This window comes from Alosa sapidissima, chromosome 20 (assembly GCF_018492685.1).
Source record: "Alosa sapidissima isolate fAloSap1 chromosome 20, fAloSap1.pri, whole genome shotgun sequence".
Taxonomy (NCBI): Eukaryota; Metazoa; Chordata; class Actinopteri; order Clupeiformes; family Clupeidae; genus Alosa; species Alosa sapidissima.
Genome location: NC_055976.1, coordinates 9283928 through 9307606, shown reverse-complemented (window position 1 = coordinate 9307606; position 23679 = coordinate 9283928). Strand labels below are relative to the sequence as shown.

General features: G+C 41.9%; 1 protein-coding gene across 22 annotated transcripts in view; it reads right to left on the bottom strand.

The window, feature by feature from the left end:
* Nucleotides 1–23679, bottom strand: part of pcdh2g28 (protocadherin 2 gamma 28) — a 197058-nt gene that overhangs the window by 94161 nt on the left and 79218 nt on the right. The window contains exons 1-3 of one of the 22 annotated variants that reach the window (XM_042073665.1): nucleotides 6909–9707; nucleotides 3657–6134; nucleotides 2717–2941 (exon numbers count right to left, since the gene is read on the bottom strand). The exons of 11 other annotated variants lie outside the window; for them this stretch is intronic. In XM_042073665.1, coding sequence (XP_041929599.1) covers nucleotides 2909–2941; nucleotides 3657–6134; nucleotides 6909–9356 — 4959 coding nt within the window. In that variant the 5' untranslated portion in view covers nucleotides 9357–9707 and the 3' untranslated portion in view covers nucleotides 2717–2908. Of the gene's footprint in view, nucleotides 1–299; nucleotides 3158–3656; nucleotides 6135–6908; nucleotides 9708–9988; nucleotides 12959–13105; nucleotides 15820–16058; nucleotides 18545–20483; nucleotides 23558–23679 lie in introns of those variants that run through there. 10 more of the 22 variants (XM_042073668.1, XM_042073673.1, XM_042073702.1 and 7 more) reach the window with 10 other exon arrangements.

Genomic DNA, 23679 nt, shown 5'->3' with positions numbered 1-23679 from the left:
GACAAGGGGAGGTACTGTTGATTTACACTGACCAACAGCGGCACTCTGAGTTCATTTAGCTAAACTGCACACCGAATTAAAAATATCCACTTAAAAGATGAGGAAGGACTTAATACTGTAGTATCACTTGCTAATATCCACATAGGAATGCTGCATTAGTGATGAATACAATGAAAGTGAAGTCACAAATTAATCATAATTACTGTATCTTAAAGTGACAGTTAGAAGTGTGCATTGCATACCAACTAATTGCGTCAGCAACATAGCTGAAGGCATATTAGCCTTCATGGTTTTCTCACCTGTTCGTCAAAATCCGCCGATGATACGGCACCTTTCTGTGCATGAGGAAGTGTCCCAGCTGTGTCCAGACTAATGATGCTCTGGCTACAGGATCTGCCATATTTCAGATCACTTTTCCTGGAATCAGCTGTTCTGCAGACTTCATAATTATAGACGTGTTGAAGGGTACCTGTGCCGACTGGGTCCGTGTAAAGAGGTGGGTAATATGGAATAACCGGTAGATTTCCGTTGGACTTATAAAACATCTGCTCACGTCTCCATCTGTAGCACTTCACCGACAGTATGGCTATGATAGACACAATAAAAAGAAAAGAAACAACTGCCAGGGCCAGTACTAAATAAAAAGTCAAATTGTCGTTGTACTCCTTATGCGTAAAGTCAGTGAACTCCGAGAGCACTTCAGGGAAGCTGTCGGCTAAAGCCACGTTAACATTGACAGTAGCAGAGCGAGAGGGTTGTCCGTTGTCCTCCACTACAACAGTGAGCTTTTGCTTCACAGCATCTTTATCAATGACTTGGCGTATAGTTCTTATTTCTCCATTCTGTGCGCCAACATCAAAGAGAGCTCTGTCTGTCCCTTTCTGTAGTTTATATGATAGCCAGGCATTCTGACCGGAATCCACATCAACAGCTACCACTTTAGTAACCAAATACCCAACATCTGCTGAACGAGGCACTAGCTCAGTGACAAGAGACCCACTAGTTTGTACTGGATAGAGAATTTGAGGTGCATTGTCATTCTGGTCTTGGATGACTATTTTAACACTGACATTGCTACTTAATGGAGGAGAGCCGCCATCTTGCGCTTTTACGCGGAAATTGAAATCCTTTAATTGCTCGAAATCAAAAGAGCGCACAGCATGGATGACTCCGCTGTCAACACTGACAGACACGAACGAGGACACAGACACCCCGTTAATCATAGAGTCCTCCAGCATATAGGAAATTCGCGCATTCTGCTTCCAATCCGCATCTGTGGCTTTCACTGCGAAAATAGAGTGTCCAGGTTTGTTGTTTTCAATTATTGCGGCTTCATATGTGCTTTTTTCAAACACAGGTGCGTTGTCATTTACATCTGATATCAGTAGGGAGAGAGTGACGCTGCTGAAGAGCGAGGGGACTCCCTCATCAGAACAAAGCACAGTGACGTTATACTCTGATTGTCTTTCTCTGTCTATTTCATTATCGGTAATTAAACTGAAGAAGCTGCTAGATTCAGATCTAAGTGTAAATGGAAGATTTCTATCGAGTAATGAACAGCGAATGTTTCCATTGTCACCTGAATCTGCATCTTGGACATTTATCGCTGCTATAACAGTGCCCAATTTAGAATTCTCGCTTATCTCTTTAGATTTTGACATTATGTTGATAACTGGTTTATTGTCATTGTTATCAATTATATCTATAATGACTTTACATGTATCAGAATGACCTCCATGATCTGTTGCACGAACATCAAACTCATAAGCATGCATTATTTCAAAATCTATATTTCCAGATACTGACAGAATACCACTGTGATCATTTATCTTAAAGAGCTCCGATGCGCCATCCACAGCATTAGCAATAGAATACTGAATTAAACCATGTAATCCTTCATCGGCATCCGATGCTCTTACTGTAGCTAAAACCGTGCCCTTGGGTGAATTTTCTTCCACGCTTGCTTTATACAGTGACTGAGAACAGATAGGGGCATTATCATTCGCATCCAGCACTGTAATCAGTATCTGCATTGTCCCAGTCATCTGTGGGTCGCCTCCATCCATAGCAGACAATGTTAATGCTATATGTGGCTGTTTCTCCCGATCAAGCGGTTTTTGTAAAACCATTTCAACGTTTTTACTGGATTTACCTGACGATTTCAAGGCGAAGTTATCAGTTGGATCAAGCAAATAGCTCTGAAGACCATTGACGCCAACATCATTGTCAATGGCTCTCTCTAAATCAAACCTCGCACCAATAAGCAAGGATTCCATTATTTCAAATTTCATTTCATTCGTTTTAAAAACAGGTGCATTGTCGTTTATGTCGGTAATCTCTACATTAACACTGTAAAATTCAATAGGGTCCTCTAAAATAATCTGTAAATGCAAAGCGCACGGAGTGATCTGCTTACATATCGCTTCACGGTCTATTTTCTCTATTACAAGCAAGACCCCTCTCTCTTTATTCAGGTCGATGTATGTCGCACTATTTCCAGTATATATACGCCCATTACCCGATTTCAGTCGTTTCAAATCTAAACCCAGATCCTGGGCTATGTTTCCGACAACAGAGCCTTTTGGCATTTCCTCTGGAATGGAGTAACTGACTTGCCCTCTCACTAAACCGACAACAAGGACAAGAAACACCAATACTTGCAGTGCCATTGTTCTGTCCGGCATTCCACCGAAAGAGCTGTGCTTGAAAAAAAGTGAATCCCTGAGAATGTAAGTTGCAATGTAAGTTCTGCAAATCCCCTTGTGAATAAAAAAGAGAGATATCCTCACGGCACGGCACAATATCCACAAACGTCTGTCGTTTTTCCTTATGACACTGCTCTATATGAAGCTTCTCTTTCCTTTCACGATTTCCAACTTGGGAGGTGTCACTGTCTGACATGTGCTGTTCACACGGCAACATGCTGACCAACAGCGGCACTCTGAGTCAAAATCACGCAATTGCACATGTTTGAATTTAGGAGAAAATACAAAGCCCAGAAGAGATATTTGTCTTCATCGTGTCTCCATGCGTACATCCAACCATGTTCATCTAACTATTCAATTTAGTGTACATACAACATGTCATTTAAGCAACACCAACAGCATTTTACCCTGCTCTCCCTTTCCCTCTTTCACACACATCCACACACACGCACCCATATGCACCCTAATCCCCACCCCTACACTCTCTCTCTCTCTCTCTCTCTCTCTCTCTCTCTCTCTCTCTCTCTCTCTCTCTCTCTCTCTCTCTCTCTCTCTCTCTCTCTCTCTCTCTCTCAAACACACACGCACACAGTGTGAATTCGCTGACGAATATGGGTGTTTGTCCAGCTGAATTGTCTTAGTAAATAAGACAGGACTTAATATAACAAAACAGCCAGCTATAACAAAAACATTCTTGAAGTACAAGCAGAAGCTGTCATTATACAATAAAGTTTACAAGAAAGCATTACACACAGCAAGTACCATAGTATGCCATATGCAGTGTTTCAGCACCAAGGCCAGTGCCAAGATATTCTAAGGTTTTAGCCACAATCAATTTACAATTATCAGTACGGCAGACATTGAAACACATATCAAATAGTTTAACAGATAAAGCACTAAACACAGGGCGCACACCCAGTCAGTGGCATTAAACGGATGTTTAAGGCTCACCTGGTCCATGGAGTCCTCGTTAACCAGTTTCTCTGGTTGCAAATGAGGCAGTGTGCATGTTCCGTTAGTATCCAGACTGACGATGCTTCGACTGTACGTTCTGTCATATTTCATGTCACTCTTTCTAGAATCGGTAGTTCTGCAGACGTCATAATTATACACGTGTGGCAATGTTCCTGTGGCACCTACGTCAGCATAAAGAGGAGGATAATACGGGATGACTGGAAGATTCCCGTTGGATTTATAAAACATCTTCTCTTGTCTCCATCTGTAACATTTTACAGATAGTATGGCTATTATGGACACAATGAAAAGGAAGGAAACGACAGCCAAGGCCAGGACTAAATAAAAAGTCAGTTTGTCGTTGTATTCCTTGTCATGCGTAAACTCAGTGAATTCCGAGAGCACCTCAGGGAAACTGTCCGCCAAAGCCACGTTGACATTAACAGTGGCTGATCGGGAGGGCTGCCCGTTGTCCTCCACCACAATGACAAACTTTTGTTTGATAGCATCTTTATCAGTAACTTGGCGTATAGTTCTTATTTCTCCATTCTGAGCGCCCACTTCAAACAGCGCCCTCTCTGTCGCTTTCTGCAGTTTATATGACAGCCAAGCATTCTGTCCAGAATCCACATCAACAGCCACCACTTTGGTGACGAGGTAGCCCACATCTGCTGAACGAGGCACGATATCAGCTACCACAGAGCTGCTGGTTTGAACCGGATAAAGTACCTGTGGCGCATTGTCATTCTGGTCCTGAATATATATCCTAACGGTAACATTGCTGCTCAATGGAGGGGATCCTCCATCTTGCGCTTTCACATGGAACTGAAAACTCTTTATCTGCTCGAAGTCGAATGAACGAAGAGCATTAATGACTCCACTGTCAGCACTAACAGATACATAAGACGATATAGACACTCCATTAACGGACGAATCCTCTAGAATATAAGACACGCGGGCATTTTGGTTCCAGTCCGCGTCTTTTGCTTTTATACTGAATATTGACACACCTGGTGCATTATTTTCTAATATGGAAGCCTCATATATAGCACTGTCGAACACAGGTGCGTTATCATTTACATCTGTTATCTTTAATGAGAGCATTACGCTACTTGACAGAGATGGCACGCCGTCATCAGAGCATGTAACAGTGATGTTATACACCGATACTTGCTCTCGGTCTAGTACATTATCCGTGACAATACTATAAAACCCATCGGATGAAGACTGTATGATAAAGGGGATATCCTCATTAAGAGCACATTTTACATTGCCATTCTCGGCTGTGTCTGCGTCTTGTATATTCATCATAGCTACAACAGTCCCAGTTTCTGAATTCTCTGATATTTCATTTGATTCAGAAATTATATTTATGACGGGACTATTGTCATTTACATCGGTGACATCCACGATTACTTTGCAAGAATCAGAGTGGCCACCCTGGTCTTTCGCTTGTACTGAAATCTGATATTGCTTATTTTTTTCAAAGTCGATGCTTCCTATTAAAGTTAGCATGCCATCATTACTGTTTACCTGAAATAATTCTGCCAAACCTTTTGCATTGCTTGATAGAGCATATGTGACAATACCATATGAACCCTGGTCAGCATCGGATGCGCTAACTGTAGTCAGAATGGTGCCTTTTGGCGCATTCTCTTTTACAGTGGTCTTATATATAGCCTGAGAACAAACCGGGGCATTATCGTTGGCATCTACAACAGTTATAAGAATTTCCATCGTGCCAGACAACTGAGGCTCTCCGCCATCTAAAGCTGTGAGCAATAAAGACAGGCGGTCTTGTTTTTCTCGATCTAGTTGCTTTTGTAAAACCATTTCAACACTCTTTGCGCCATCGGCCAAATTATGCATTTTCAAAGCAAAATGTTCGCTAGGCTTTAGCACGTAGATCTGAAGGCCATTGACGCCGACATCATTGTCGATTGCTGTCTCCAACACGAACCGGGTTTCTGGCTGTGAAAGCTCACTTATTTCAAATGTCATCTCCTTCATTGTGAAAACTGGAGAATTGTCATTAATGTCGGTAATCTCCACCGTAACTCTATACAGTTCCATCGGCTTCTCCAGAATTATTTGAAAATGAAGAGCGCAGGGCGTCGTCTGTCCACAAAGAGCCTCTCTATCAATTCTCTCTTTGATAACAAGCATCCCTCTCTCTCTGCTTAACTCAATATATTGTGCGCTTTCTCCGGTATAAATACGAGCTTTACCTGATATCAGTCTTTTTAGATCCAATCCCAAGTCCTGTGCTATGTTCCCGACCACAGAACCTTTCGTCATCTCTTCGGGAATAGAGTAGCTGACTTGTCCTTGCACTAAACCAATAGAGAGTGCCGAAATAAACAACAGTACTCGCCGGGCCATTGTTCTCTCCAGTAATTTCCACATCCAAGCGAAATAAATTGTCCAGACAGCTCCGAGATGATATGCAGTGAATCGAGGCAGTATAACCATACACTTAAAAGCACAAATATGACCCTTAATGCGTTTATAAATTCATAAAAAACCAAACGGAAAATTTCGATGTTTCTCCTACTCCATTTTCTTGACTATGTGCTCTGGCAGCTATGCTTTTCTTTCTTTAGAGACAGGGGAGGAACGCTAAAAAAAATCTGCATCGTTTACAGCAACATGCTGGTCAACAGCGGCACTCTGAGTCAAATCCTTTGAACTACACATGTGTTCCAGTTGGTCAACACGTAACCTACCTTACCAAAGCATTCCATTTAAGCATTTAAAGCACCTAGTAATGCATACCCTCTACAACTCAAGAATAACTAAGGCATATTAGGGCATGAGCAGAATAACCACGACAGTATACCATAAATCATGCCAAAACGTAAACAGCGCGTTAGACAAAATGTGTAAACACATCACTATCTACGTGTACTGTGTGTGTGTGTGAGTGTGTGAGTGTGTGTGTGTGTGTGTGTGTGTGTGTGAAGGAGTGAGTGAGAGAGAGAGATTCCCAATCTTCCCCCACGTGCTTTTGTGATCAGCATATGCGTCATGTGCACACATTTCAGGACCATGATCAGCGACATATGGGATCCCAGTATATAATAAACTTTCAACACTTAACAATTAAGCATTTACCGAGCTCTCTGAGATGAAGATGTAATAACAAAAATATGTTTTGATGTTGACAAAGGATGACAAAAGTGACGTGTCTTTGAAATTAAAGCAAAGGTGGAGATTTTTCTACATGTTAGATTACATTTTAAACCATACCTGATCTTTAGAATCATCGCTGACCAGTGTGTCCAGATCCGCACGACGTAGTGTCTGTGCTCCACTAGTATCCAGACTAATGATACTTTCGGTGTAAGGTCGTCCGTATTTCAAGTCACTCTTTCGCGAGTCAGTTGTCCGGCAAACTTCGTAATTGTACACATGCTGTAAAGTACCCGTGCCCACTGAGTCGGAGTAAAGGGGTGGATAATATGGAATGACTGGGAGATGGCCATTATATTTATAAAAACTTCTCTCTCGTCTCCATCTGTAGCATTTCACTGACAGTATGGCTATGATGGATACAATGAAGAGAAATGACACCACCGCCAATGCCAAGACGAGGAAAAAAGTCAAGTTGTCATTATCCTTGTCGTGTGTAAAATCGGAGAACTCCGAGAGGACTTCAGGAAAGCTGTCCGCCAGAGCCACGTTGACATTGACTGTTGCAGAGCGAGACGGATGTCCGTTGTCCTCCACCACAACAGTGAGCTTTTGCTTTACAGCATCTTTGTCAGTAACTTGGCGAATAGTTCTTATTTCTCCATTCTGTGCGCCTATTTCAAATAGTGCTCTGTCCGTCGCTTTCAGCAGTTTATAAGAGAGCCAGGCATTCTGCCCAGAGTCCACATCAACAGCCACCACTTTAGTGACCAAATATCCAACATCTGCTGAACGAGGAATCATTTCAGCCACCAGAGAGCCCCCGCGCACTGGATACAGCACCTGAGGCGCATTGTCATTCTGATCTTGGATCAGTATTTTAACACTGACATTACTGCTGAGTGGAGGGGAACCTCCATCTCGTGCTTTTATGTGGAAAGTAAAATCCTTTAATTGCTCAAAATCAAAAGAGCGCACTGCATGAACAACTCCACTCTCGGGATTAATAGAAACATAAGAGAAGACGGACACATCGCTTATCGAAGATTCCTCCAGAATATAAGAAACACGCGCATTCTGTTTCCAATCAACGTCCCTGGCTTTTACCGTGAATACAGACAGACCAGGGGAATTATTTTCCATAATAGATGCGACATATGTGCTCTTCTCAAACAATGGCGCGTTATCATTTATGTCTGATATCTGTAATGAGAGAGTGACGCTGCTGGAGAGCGAGGGCAATCCTTCATCAGAACACGTCACAGTGATATTATACTCAGAATTTCTTTCGCGATCTAATTCATCATCGGTAACCAAACTAAAGAAGTCAGTCGATGTAGTTTTCAATGCAAATGGTATGTTTTCATTAATTGAACATTGGACTTTGCCATTCTCTCCGGTGTCTAAGTCCTGGACATTTAATATGGAAACTGCTGTACCTTGCGCGAAGCCTTCAGATATTATATTTGACTTAGACATTATACTTATACTCGGCGTATTATCATTTGTGTCCAAGACATCAACTAAAATGTTACACGAGTCTGTAAGACCCCCCTGGTCGCTTGCTCGTACATTAATTTGATAATGACGAGCCTTTTCGTAATCAACACTGCCAATCAGAGTGACTTCGCCACTGTACTCATTTATTTGAAATATCTGTCTGACATCATCCAGTGTGTTACTGATTGAATATGTTACTTTGCCATTTGGACCTTGATCTAAATCAGAGGCGCTGACAGTGGTCACTAATGTGCCTTTTGGGGCATTTTCCGTGATAACAGCTTTGTAAGCTGCCTGTGTAAAAACAGGGGCGTTATCATTGACATCCAAGACACTAATGCGTATCTGTGCCGTGCCCGACAACTGAGGGTTACCCCCATCTACAGCCGTCAATACTAAAGAAATCTGGTCTTGTTTTTCTCGATCTAAAGGTTTTTGTAGAACCATTTCGACATTTTTGCTTCCGTCTGCTTGGGGTAATAATTTGAGAGCGAAATTTTCCGAAGGCGTAAGAGAATAACCTTGTAGGCCATTAATGCCGACATCTAAATCCATAGCTCTCTCCAGCACAAATTTTGCACCATTTGTAGCCGATTCACTAATTCTAAAAACCATCTCTTCTTTTTCAAAGTGCGGGGGATTGTCATTGATATCGGTTATCTCTATTGTCACACTATACAATTCCATAGGGCTCTCCAAAATGACCTGATAATGCAGAGCACAGGGCGTAGTCTGTCCGCACAGTGCTTCTCGGTCAATCCTGTCTTTTATTAGTAAGACGCCCCTGTCTTTATTCAGGTCAATGTACTCACCACTGTCTCTTGTGTAAATACGACCTTTACCCGATTTCAACCTTTTCGGATCTAAACCTAAATCCTGAGCCAGGTTACCGACTAAAGAGCCCTTAGCCATTTCCTCTGGAATCGAATAGCTCACTTGTCCGGTTACTAACCCTACCGAGATGAAGGAAATAAAAATGAGTAGTTGCCATGTCTTTCTTTTGTTTGACATGTCCATCTCAAAACTGAAATAAATCACCAGTCCGTTAGGAGCGTCCGTGTTCATGCAGTGTGGCAGTCGCAAAACAAATAGATAAATATGGCGCCCAGAGAGTCCTCAGAAAGAAAGCGAGCTCCCTAGTACATCCAATCGTGGTCTTTCTTTAGTTCTAGCTGCGCTCTATGCGCAGTCGTTCTTATGTTATTCGATTAAGGGGAGGTAACACAGGAAATACAATTCAGGAGACAGAGACTGACCAACAGCGTCACTCTGAGTCTAATCAACTTAACTGCAACTGGTATTGTCCAGTAAAACACAGAAAACGCAAAGGTCAATGATATTAAACTAATTTTAAATGCCAAATTACCGGTTGTAATTATATAAATATCATGTAATTATTTTGCATAGTTTAACCAATCGGGAGAACATATCTATATGTTTTAGGTATTAAGGATATGTTATCAATTCAATAATAATAATAATAATAAGTTTTAGAATATGTAGCCTATATATGGACGAATAGGGCATTATGTCAGTGCATGACAGTCTTGTTCCTAACAGCCCAAACAAACAACCTTGAAATATTACATAAAGATGCTTCAGATGTGTACAGTTTTTATGTGCCAATTCATGCACATCTACAGCAATGTGAAAATAACCTTGAAACGTAAGTGACTTCATATTTAAATCAGGCTCACCTGTCCGGTAGGATCCTCAATGTGTTTCTTCTCTCTGCCATGCGTAAGTGTTCCACTATAGTCCAGGCTAATGATACTCTGACTACGTGGACTGGCATACTTCAGATCACTTTTCCTGGAATCAGTCGTTCTGCAAACCTCATAGTTATAAACGTGCTGTAAAGTGCCGGTTCCTCCTACGTCTGCGTAAAGGGGCGGGTAATACGGAATGACAGGGAGATTGCCGTTGGACTTATAAAACATCCGCTCACGTCTCCATCTGTAGCACTTAACTGAGAGAATGGCTATGATGGACACGATGAATAGGAATGAAACAACAGCCAGGGCCAAAACGAGGTAAAATGTCAGATTGTCATTGTATTCCTTATCGTTGTTAAACTCCACGAACTCCGACAGCACTTCGGGAAAGCTGTCTGCCACCGCCACGTTTACATTCACTGTAGCAGAGCGGGATGGCAGCCCATTGTCCTCAACCACAACCGTGAGTTTCTGCTTCACGGGGTCTTTGTCAGTGACCTGTCTGATAGTTCTTATTTCTCCATTCTGAGCGCCCACTTCAAAGAGCGCTCTGTCTGTTGCTTTCAGTAGTTTATAGGAGAGCCAGGCATTCTGCCCGTAGTCCACATCAACAGCCACCACTTTTGTCACAAGATAGCCAACATCTGCTGAGCGAGGTACCACTTCTGCCACAAGTGAAGAGCTAGTTTGCACTGGATACAGAACCTGAGGTGCATTGTCATTCTGGTCTAAGATGGATATTTTAACACTAACATTACTGCTGAGTGGAGGAGAGCCACCATCTTGCGCTTTCACGAAGAATTGAAATGCCTTTATTTGCTCATAATCAAAAGAGCGCACTGTCTTTATGACTCCACTATCGGCACTGACAGACACAAACGACGCTATGGCGACTCCATTCACAGACGAGTCCTCCAGTATGTAAGTCACGTGAGCATTCTGCTTCCAGTCATTATCTCTGGCTTTTACTGATAATATAGAAGCGCCTGGTGAGTTATTTTCTGCGATGGAGGCATCATATGAACTTTTTTCAAATGCTGGTGGGTTATCATTCACATCTGATATCTGTAGGGAGAGAGTGACGCTGTTGGAGAGCGAGGGCACGCCTTCATCAGAGCACGTCACACTGATGTTATATTCAGCGTCTCTCTCTCGATCTAACTCATTATCGGTGACCAAGCTAAAAAAGTTGTTTGATGAAGATTTCAGTGCAAAGGGGATGTTGTCAGTTATTGAACACTGCACTTTTCCATTTTCGTTGGAGTCTGGATCTTGCACATTTATAACTGTCACTACTGTGCCTGGTTTGGCATCTTCAGATAGTGCACTTGATTTTGACATAATTTTTATGTCTGGTTTGTTGTCATTCATGTCAATGACATCAACTATAACTTTACAGGAATCAGTCAGTCCTCCATAGTCGCTTGCTCTTACATTAATCTGATAATGCGAAGCCTTTTCGTAATCTATGAGTCCAATTATTTTTACTGTACCGTTATCCTCATCTATATCAAACATTTCGGGGACACCATCCAGAGTGTTTGTAATTGAATACCGAATTTTACCGTATGCATTCTTATCAGGGTCAGATGCCTTTACGGTGGCAACAGTAGTGCCTATAGGAGAATTCTCTTTCACCGAAGCTTTAACAGCGTCTTGCGTAAAAACAGGCGCATTATCATTCGCGTCTAAAACAGTGATATGTATCTGCGCAGTTCCGGAAAGCTGTGGCTCTCCTCCATCGATAGCTATTAACTCCAAGGATAAATTCTCCCTCTCTTCCCTGTCTAAGTGTTTTTGCAAAACTAGTTCAACTATTTTGCCTCCATCTGGTTGACTTACATATTTTAAATCAAAATGATCAGTTGGTTTCAACGAGTATCTCTGTAGACCGTTGGCGCCTACATCCTGATCCATAGCTTGCTCTAAGACAAATTTCGCTCCACCGAGAGCAGATTCACTGATCTCGAAATGTATTTCACCTTTCTTGAAAAACGGTGCGTGATCATTAATATCAGTTATCTCCACATTAACGTGATAAAACTCTATAGGATTTTCGAGAAATATCTGAAAATGCAGAGCACAAGGCGTTGTCTGTCCGCACAATGCCTCTCGATCTATTCTCTCGTTAATGAGGAGCAGCCCTCTCTCTTTACTCAGCTCGATGTATTCAGTGCTATCTGCCGTGTAAATACGAGCTTTACCTGATCTAATGCGCTTTAAATCCAAACCCAGATCTTGCGCTATGTTGCCCACCACGGAGCCCTTTGACATCTCTTCGGGTATTGAGTAACTGGCCTGTCCATAGACTGAGCTGAGACATACTACAGAAAAAAAGGACAGTACTTGCCACGCCATTGTTCTTTCCGACATTTTCCTTGCGAGAAACGATATAAAGCAGGAATCCGTGATTTAAATCCGTGATGAAAATACTCCAAATGGCTCACAACATGCCTCCTCGTGTTACGAGAGGTTGTTGAATCGACAAAAAAGGAACATTTGTATTCTTGTGTGCGTTTATATTCCAAACGTTTGCCAGTGAACCTCCCTTCTTCGAAATGTAGTCATACTGACAGAGGAGGTGCAGCGCACGTCCAGACAGAATTGGAACAAGTGAACCAACAGCGGCGCTCGGAGTCCAATCCCCACATTGCACTATTACTACACACGGCTTTTCGAAGATCACAAATCACTACCATATTAGCCAGTGTTCTATATTACATTATATTCTGCTAGTCAGCACACGCACCACTGCACACAGAGCCAGGCAAATAGTGCCACACACAGCATTACTGGCAAAATGATTTAGGTACAAGTCCTGTTAGTGCATATTCCCCAAACTATTGAAGAGTTAAGACAACATCGAACCAATATTTAGCATATAACCTATAACCCTATAAACATAGGTTATGCCTCAGAGCCAGACTCAGCAACCGAAACACAAGAATAACGCATCTAGGCTATACACTTAATTTAGATATATTTGAAAGAGTGTCACCAACTTAAGATTCAATAGAAATATTTCAAATTCATAGCAACATCCCAACGCTGCATGCAGAAAGTGTGATTCTAATATCTAACAAAAGCAATAAGACTCACCTGGTCATCCATGAGGAGTTTCTCTGAATTGACATGTGGGAGTGTAGGCCTAAGTGTTCCACGGGCATCCAGGCTAATAACACTTTCATTGCAAGGTCTATGGCATTTTACATCACTCCTTCTAGAGTCAGTTGTTCCATAAACGTCATAGTTATAAACATGCTGCATGGTTCCCGTGCCGCCAACGTCTGCGTAAAGGGGCGGGTAATATGGGATAACCGGTAGATTTCCATTGGATTTATAAAATATCCGCTCCCGTCTCCATCTGTAGCACTTCACCGACAGTATGGCTATGATGGACACAATGAAGAGAAATGAAACAACTGCGAGGGCCAGGACTAAATAAAAAGTCAGATTGTCATTGTATTCCTTGTCGTGCGTAAAGTCAGTAAACTCCGAGAGCACTTCAGGAAAGCTGTCCGCTAAAGCCACGTTGACATTGACTGTAGCAGAGCGAGAGGGCTGTCCGTTGTCCTCCACTACAACAGTGAGCTTTTGTTTCACAGCATCTTTATCAATGACTTGGCGTATAGTTCTTATTTCTCCATTCTGGGTGCCAACTTCAAAGAGAGCCCTGTCTGACCCTTTCAATAGTTTATATGACAGCCAGGCATTTTGACCCGAATCTACATCAACGGCCACCACTTTACTAACGAGATAGCCGACATCTGCTGAACGAGAGACAATTTCAGCTACCACTGAGCCACTAGTTTGCACTGGGTACAGAATCTGAGGTGCGTTGTCATTCTGATCTTGAATGTTTATTTTAACACTAACATTGGTACTTAACGGAGGAGATCCTCCGTCTTGTGCTTTGACACGGAAATTAAAATGTTTTATCTGTTCGTAATCAAAAGTGCGCACAGCATGAATGACACCACTCTCAGCATTAACTGATACATAGAAGGAGACTGTTAACCCGTTAACCGTAGATTCCTCCAACATATAGGAAATTCGGGCATTTTGATTAAAATCCATATCCATGGCTTTCACTGTGAAAATTGAGAGGCCAGGCGAATTATTTTCTGAAATGGAGGCTTCATACTCGCTTCTTTCAAACACGGGTGCGTTATCATTCACATCTGATATCTGTAGGGAGAGAGTGACGCTGCTAGATAGAGAGGGTACACCTTCATCAGAGCACGTCACATATATGTTATATGCGGAATCTCTCTCTCGATCTAATTCGCCGTCTGTGACTAAACTGTAGAAGTTGTTTGATGTAGATTTCAAGATAAATGGTATATTTTCATTTATAGTGCACTGAACATTACCATTCTCCGCCGAGTCTGCGTCCTGAATATTAAGAATACTAACGACAGTACCGGATTTAGAGTTTTCAGGTATTGATGACGACTTGGACATGACATTTAAAACTGGACTGTTATCGTTTGCGTCGATTACATCAATAATCACCTTACATGTATCTGAGTGACCTCCATGATCTTTTGCCAGAACATCAATTTGATAGCGTTTGTTTTTCTCATAATCTGTTTGTCCTATCAATGTAACTACACCGGTAGTGTCATCTATTTTAAATAACCCAGACATGTCAGCGGCAGTTTTCGACAATGTGTATGTTACTTTAGCATTAATCCCTTCGTCAGAATCAGACGCGTGCACTGTTGTTAGCACTGTATCTTTTGGAGCATTTTCTAAAACGCTAGATTTATATACTCTTTGAGAACAAATCGGCGCGTTATCATTGGCATCTAGTACTGAAATGCGTATCTGCACTGTCCCAGACATCTGCGGATCACCTCCATCAGTAGCAGTCAAAAGTAAAGATAAGTGATCTTCTTTCTCTCGATCAAGGGATCTTTTCAAAATCATTACAACACTTTTAGTGTCCTCAGAATGAGTATGTGTTTCTAATTCAAATACATCACTTGGCTTTAGGGCGTAGCCTTGGAGGCCATTGATTCCAACATCACTATCTATGGCTTTTTCCAGCGTAAATCGTGCACCGAGGAGAGACGACTCGCTTATCTCAAACGTCATTTCTTCCACAGAAAAACTAGGAGCATTGTCATTAATATCCGTGATCTGAACTGCAACACTGTAAAACTCCATAGGATTTTCTAATATTACTTGGAAATGCAGCGCGCAAGGCGTAGTCTGTCCGCACAGGGCTTCACGGTCTATCCTTTCTTTGATAAGAAGGATCCCCCTTTCTCTCATCAGATCTACATATTCTGTTCCGTCTCCGGTATAAATGCGAGCTTTTCCCGATTTAAGCCTTTTTACATCCAGACCTAAATCCTGTGCTATGTTTCCGACTACAGAGCCTTTCGGCATTTCTTCTGGAATCGAGTAACTGATCTGTCCATGCACGGTACTGAGTCCAAAGAGAGAAACAAACAACAGTACTTGCCAAGCCATTGTCCTGTCCGACATTTTCTTTGGATGTAACAAGCACAATAGAATCCTCAAAATGTATTTCAATATCGAAATATTCCCCCAATAAAAATGATACTGTCCAATAATGACAAGAAATCAAGTAGGTTATCCAAAGATAGTGTAAAGGAGATGCATTCGGTAAATGTCGTCGTGTTTTCCGCACAGCTTTGTCGTCGCTATTTATGCAGGGACGGAGGAGGTACACAACCTTAATATAGTTCACAATTCCCCTCAATATAAAACAACAGCGGCACTTGCAGACCGATATGTTGTACTGCAAGTAAAAGTAACAGACAAGTGCTCCAATATGACATACAGCCACAAACAAATACCAAGTAAGCTCTTCGACTGTCTGACTCCATAGTAATGTAAGCTTTCAGCACCATGGCTAGCAACTGAAAGCTAAATTGTGCACATGTTCTTGTCAATAATATGTAATGCAAAAAACTGTGACTTTAAATATCGCAGAATTAGTGAGTGAACCTATTTGTTAAATACACAGGAGGGAAAAAGAACACGATAACAGAACGTTGTCAAGTAAAGTAAAGCTCACCTGGTTTGTATCATCCATGGTCAGCCTCTCCCTGTTGGCACGTGAGAGTGTATCTTTTCCGCACGTGTCCAGGCTTATGATGCTTTCGCTACAAGGTCTAGGGTATTGCAGATCACTTTTTCTGGAGTCCATTGTTCTGCAAACCTCGTAATTATAAACATGCTGTAAAGTACCCGTGCCACCTACGTCTGCGTAAAGAGGTGGGTAATACGGAATGACTGGGAGATTTCCGTTAGATTTATAAAACATTCTCTCACGTCTCCATCTGTAGCATTTCACTGACAGGATTGAGATGATAGACACGATGAAAAGAAAAGACACAACGGCTAAAGCCAGGACCAAATAAAAAGTCAGGTTGTCGTTGTACTCTTTGTCATGCGTCATGTCAGTGAACTCTGAGAGCACTTCTGGAAAGCTGTCCGCCAAAGCCACGTTAACATTGACTGTTGCTGAGCGAGAGGGTTGTCCGTTGTCCTCCACAACAACTGTGAGCCTCTGCTTTACCGTGTCCTTGTCAGTAATTTGCCGAATAGTTCTTATCTCTCCATTCTGAGCGCCTACCTCAAATAAGGCTCTCTCCGCAGCTTTATGTAGTTTATAAGACAGCCAGGCATTCTGTCCAGAGTCCACATCAACAGCCACCACCTTGGTGACGAGGTAGCCCAAATCTGCTGACCGAGGCACAATCTCAGCCAAAAGGGATCCACTGGATTGTATCGGATAAAGAATCTGAGGCGCATTGTCATTTTGATCCTGGATGATCACGTTAAGAGTGGCGTTACTACTCAGAGGAGGCGAGCCACCGTCTTGAGCTTTAACAATAAAACGTAGCTGCTTAATTTGCTCAAAGTCAAAGGAACGCACAGCATGCAAAACTCCCGTTTCAGAATTTATAGATAAATAAGAAGATACCGAAGTTCCATCGCTCTGCTTTTCATCTAGGTAATATGAGATTCTGGCATTTTGATTCGCATCCAAGTCTCTCGCCCTTACTGTGAAAATGGACAATCCGGGAGAATTATTTTCCATTAAATACACTGAATACATGTTCTGCTCGAAAATGGGTGCGTTGTCATTGACATCAGACAGCGTTAGGCGCAGCGTCTTGACAGTAGAGAGGGGGGGAGATCCGGAGTCGATAGCCGTTATAGTGATATTATACTCAGACAATGTTTCGCGGTCAAATAATGCGTCCGTGACTAAAGTATAATAATTTGCAAGAGATGATTTAATATGGAATGGAAGACCTCTGTCTATTGAGCATGTAACTTCACCATTTTTAAAAGAATCAGCATCTTTGACATTTAATATTGCGATTGTCGTTCCTATGGGAGAATCCTCAGACACAGGAGTGGAAAAAGACCTGACGTTCATAACTGGGGCATTATCATTAATATCTATAACTTCTATAATAACTTTGCTTGTACCAGAGAATCCCCCTTGGTCTTTAGCTTCAACTCTAATTTCATATCGTTTGTTTTGTTCAAAGTCGATCGATCCGACAACATAAATAGTGCCTGTGGACTCGTCAATACTAAATATTTCTTTTAAATCCTCTTTCAAATCACCAAAACAGTAAACTATCATTCCATAAGAACCAGTATCAGCATCAGTTGCATTAACTGTCGTCACATAAGTACCTCTCGGTGCATTTTCCATCACAGTCGATTTATACACGGTCTGGTTAAACACGGGGACATTGTCATTAGCATCTAGTACAGTCACATATATATTTACAGTGCCAGATCTTTGCGGATTTCCGCCGTCGACTGCTATAAGCTTTAAAGAAAGGCGTGGATTCTCCTCTCTGTCTAAAGCTTTCTGGAGAACCATTTCTGCATATTTACTACCATCTGGATTCGACTGCTGCTTTAAAACAAAATGAGCATTTGGAGAAAGGATATAATTCTGAAGTGCATTTATTCCGACGTCAGGATCATCGGCACTACCCAGCAGAAAACGCGAACCAAGAGTAGCTGCTTCACTTATCTCAAAATTGATTTCAGTTTTCCGAAATACGGGCGCATTGTCATTTATATCTAATATTTCAACTGTGATCTGGTGTAGTTCCATTGGATTTTCTAGAATGATCTCAAAACTGAAGCTGCATGGGGTGATTTCGCCGCATAGCTGCTCTCGGTCTATTCTCTCGCTCACAACTAGAATCCCTTTGTCTGGCTTCAGCTCTGTATACTGTACGCTTTCGGTGACGATACGGGCACGGCCCGATCTAAGCCTCTTCACATCAAGCCCCAGGTCTTGAGCAACATTCCCAATAAGCGAGCCAACTTTCATCTCCTCTGGAATAGAGTAACGAATCTGTGCGCCAATAATATCACAAAATGTTGCCAGTAACAATATTACTTGCCAGTGCTGTCGATTAAAGATGGACACTCCAATGTATGAACGCTTACGCCCTTCATCGGTGGCCATGGTAATCCTCGAGAAAAGCTTAAGAAGCATTTTGCAAACAATATTGGCGTCAAAAATCCACCATAAGTCCAGTCTTCGCCTTGCGAACAGTCCTTTAGAGACGCATACTAATCAAGACTACCTCACACACCACAGAGCGCAATGTTAGGGGAGGATCTACCGATTGCTGACGCAACTTCTGTAGTGCAAAAATATTTCCCCTGATCAACAGCGGCACTCAGAGTCCAAAGTTAGAATATCTGGCTTTGGATTTTAATAAGGAAACTGGCCGCCATGAGAAATAAAACGCACATACGCACCACAGAGTAAGATATAAACAAGGTAATGTTGTTTATGTGATGGATAGTTGATATCATATGCAATGCAAAGCTAACCCATATTTTATAGATTCAGAGACGTAGGCCACATCACATATACACGGCATAGAAAATTGCACGGACAGATATAGGAGTTCATTAGGTCATGTCCCAGCAGACTAAGTAAAGTGGAAATATTTGGACTAATATTTAGGCTTATTTGCGTACAGTTATTTATACAACATGTATCTATAGTGTGAAATATAAAGTGAGAAGAACTACAGAGGAGTGATTACTACACCTCACTGTAAAGACATGGGCCCACTTCCCCGAAAGCATCTTAAGCCTAAGAGCGTCGTAAAGTCCCTCTTATGAACGTCTTAAGATTTGCCGACTGTTTCCCGAAACCATCGTAGCTTAAGAGCATCGTGAAAACACTCGTAGATCTACGAGTGCTCCAGAGTACTCGTTACCGGCTAAGAGCGTCTTAACAGTACTTCTCACTGAGGTCACCAACAGGACATACAGAGGAATTACAATTTAGAATACATAATCCAATTTACGTTCCCATTCTTTATTGTGTTTACCTGTGATGAATCAGATTTTAGCGTGCAAAATAGCCTACATTTAACGGTCATAATAATGTGATGAAAAGCGGACAAAAATGCAATCAAGTTATGAAACGAGACGTTGCCAGAATAGTTTGACATTATCTTTGCTAAGTGAATATTTTATTAGGCCTATGAGGTAAAAAGCAGAGAAAGCAACATGTGGTTTAGTCTGTAGCCTACTGCATCAAAATCTAAGCCTACACATTTCCTCTCTTTCTTACTCGACTTCTTTCTTATCTTCAAACGTGTTCTTAAGTGGCACCGCGAAAAATTATTGCATGGTGCAACAATCTCATCTTAAAATAATTACAATTATTTATGTCTCTGTGTGGTATATAACCTACTTGGGATGCTTACATGCAGATGTCAAAGTGTTTCTATTTTCGTATTGATGTGAATTAATGTGTAGATCCGAAGTTTAAATGGTAGGCCTATAGCTGTGGCGTGCAGTCACCTGACATCACCGTCAAATCAGAGGATATTTCAGAACTATTAACGTGGACAGCTCCCCTTAAGAGCATCTTAAGAGCAGTGCATGCGCGTTCACGCTACGAGCATGTTCGGGAAACAGTCGGAAAAACCAAACGAACGATCGTAAGATGAATCGTAGAAAACCCTCTTAAGAGCGTGTCTCCGTCGTTATCGGGGAAGTGGCCATGGACAATAAGTAGAATACTGTAAAACCTGGGGGGACGTCATGGTAAATTGCTCTCTTGTGCTCGCTGGATGTATTTTTAACTTAAGTGACAAAGTATTTTCATACAGTATTCGCTCAGTTCAGTTTCTTGCCTAAAACCTCTAAAACACAAATGCAATACAAACAAATGGCAAGTAAGCTAAGCTTTTCGACTGTCTTACTCCATGAAGTAAGCTTTCAGCACCATGGCTAGGAACCAAGACTGGGAAGTTGAAGCCAAGCCTTATACATTTTATACATGTTGTCACAATTCTATGAATAGTATGTCATGGAAAGAAAACGGTGACTTTAAATATTGCAGCATTAGTGAGTGAACTTCATCGTTAAATACACAAGAGGGATAAGAACACGATAACAGAAGGTTGTCAAGTAAAGATATGCAGCTCACCTGATGGTTTGTATCATCCATGGTCAGCCTTTCCCTGTTGACACGTGAGAGTGTATCTTTTCCGCACGTATCCAGGCTTATGATGCTTTCACTACAAGGTCTAGGGTATTGCAGATCACTTTTCCTGGAGTCCATTGTTCTGCACACCTCGTAATTATAAACATGCTGTAAAGTACCCGTGCCACCTACGTCTGCGTAAAGGGGTGGGTAGTATGGAATGACTGGGAGATTTCCGTTAGATTTATAAAACATCCGCTCACGTCTCCATCTGTAGCATTTCACTGACAGGATTGAGATGATAGACACGATGAAAAGAAAAGACACAACGGCTAAAGCCAGGACCAAATAAAAGGTCAGGTTGTCGTTGTACTCTTTGTCATGCGTCATGTCAGTGAATTCTGACAACACTTCAGGAAAGCTGTCCGCCAAAGCCACGTTAACATTGACTGTTGCTGAGCGAGAGGGTTGTCCGTTGTCCTCCACAACAACTGTGAGCCTCTGCTTTACCGTGTCCTTTTCAGTAATTTGCCGAATAGTTCTTATCTCTCCATTCTGAGCGCCTACCTCAAATAAGGCTCTCTCCGCAGCTTTATGTAGTTTATAAGATAGCCAGGCATTCTGTCCAGAGTCCACATCAACAGCCACCACCTTGGTGACGAGGTAGCCCAAATCTGCTGACCGAGGCACAATCTCAGCCAAAAGGGATCCACTGGATTGTATCGGATAAAGAATCTGAGGCGCATTGTCATTTTGATCCTGGATGATCACGTTAAGAGTGGCGTTACTACTCAGAGGAGGCGAGCCACCGTCTTGAGCTTTAACAATAAAACGTAGCTGCTTAATTTGCTCAAAGTCAAAGGAACGCACAGCATGCAAAACTCCCGTTTCAGAATTTATAGATAAATAAGAAGATACCGAAGTTCCATCGCTCTGCTTTTCATCTAGGTAATATGAGATTCTGGCATTTTGATTCGCATCCAAGTCTCTCGCCCTTACTGTGAAAATGGACAATCCGGGAGAATTATTTTCCATTAAATACACTGAATACATGTTCTGCTCGAAAATGGGTGGGTTGTCATTGACATCAGACAGCGATAGGCGCAGCGTCTTGATAGTAGAGAGGGGGGGAGATCCGGAGTCGACTGCAGTTATCGTGATATTATACTCAGACAATGTCTCGCGGTCAAATAATGCGTCCGTGACTAAAGTATAATAATTTGCTAGAGATGATTTGATATTGAAAGGAAGGCCTTTGTCTATAGAGCATGTAACTTCACCATTTTTACCAGAATCAGCGTCTTTGACGTTTAGTATTGCTATTGTCGTTCCTATGGGAGAATCCTCGGACACAGGACTAGAAAAAGACCTGACGTTCATAACTGGCGGATTATCATTAATATCTATAACTTCTATAATAACCTTACTTGTACCAGTGAATCCTCCTTGGTCTTTTGCTTCAACTTGTATTTCATATCGTTTATTTTGTTCAAAGTCGATCGCACCGATAACAGAAATCGTGCCTGTGGTCTCGTCGATCCTAAATGTTTGTTTTAAATCTTCCTTCAGATCACTGAAAGAGTATACTATCAATCCATTGGAACCGGCATCAGCATCAGTTGCATTAACTGTTATCACATAAGTACCTCTCGGTGCATTTTCCATCACAGTCGATTTATACACGGTCTGGTTAAACACGGGGACATTGTCATTAGCATCTAGTACGGTGACATCGATATTTACAGTGCCAGATCTTTGTGGATTTCCGCCGTCGACTGCTATTAGCTTTAAAGAAAGGCGTAGATTCTCCTCTCTGTCTAAAGCTTTCTGGAGAACCATTTCTGCATATTTACTACCATCCGGAATCGACTGCTGTTTTAAAACAAAATGGGCATTTTGAGAAAGGATATAATTCTGAAGTGCATTTATTCCGACGTCAGGATCATCGGCACTACCCAACACAAAGCGCGAGCCAAGAGTAGCTGCTTCACTTATCTCAAAATTGATTTCAGTTTTCCTAAATACGGGCGCATTATCATTTATATCTAATATTTCAACTGTGATCTGGTGTAGTTCCATTGGATTTTCTAGAATGATCTCAAAACTGAAGCTGCATGGGGTGATTTCGCCGCATAGCTGCTCTCGGTCTATTCTCTCCCTCACAACTAGAATCCCTTTGTCTGGCTTCAGCTCTGTATACTGTACGCTTTCAGTGACGATACGGGCACGGCCCGATCTAAGCCTCTTCATATCAAGTCCCAGGTCTTGAGCAACATTCCCAATAAGCGAGCCAACCTTCAACTCCTCTGGAATAGAGTAACGAATCTGTGCGCCAATAAAATCACAAAATGTCGCCAGTAACAATATTACTTGCCAGTGCTGTCGATTAAAGATGGACACTCCAGTGTATGAACGCTTACGCCCTTCATCGGTGGCCATGGTAATCATCGAAAAAAGCTTAAGAATCCTTTAGCAAACAAAATATTATTGTCAAATATCCACAACTCCAGTCTCCGTCATACAGTCCTTTAGAGACGCATAAACAATCAGAACTACCTCACACATCACCGAGCGCAGTGTTAGGGGAGGATCTACCGATTGTTGAAGCAACTTCTCTGGTACAAAAATATTTCTCCTGATCAACAGCGGCACTCAGAGTCCAAAGTTAGAATATCCAGCTTTGAATTTGCAATGTCCTGTTCGCCATGACAAATAAAACACACTTATACACACCAAAGAGTAAGATATAAACTCGGCGGATTATGTGATGGATAGTTGATATCATGCAATCAAAGCCATATTCTATAGAATCAGAAGTAGTATTGCATACACACATGACACAGAAAATTGCACGAACATATACGAGTAAAACCTGAACATCACTGTAAATTGTTCTCTTCTGCTCTCTGGCTGCATAGTTAACTTAAGAGATGAAGTATTTTCTTATGTCTCATCAACGAAGCTAATAATATGTCCTTTCAGATCAGTTTCTCATAAAAGCCTAAAACCTATTTTGCTCACAAGACAAAAATGTACACCTGCACTTGTGCTCCTCTATATCACTCACTGAATGTGTGTGTGTGTGTGTGTGTGTGTGTGTGTGTGTGTGTGTGTGTGTGTGTGTGTGTGTGTGTATGTGTGTGTGTGTGTGTGTGAGAGAGAGAGTGTGTGTTGGAATCAAAATCCAAATAACAGTGTA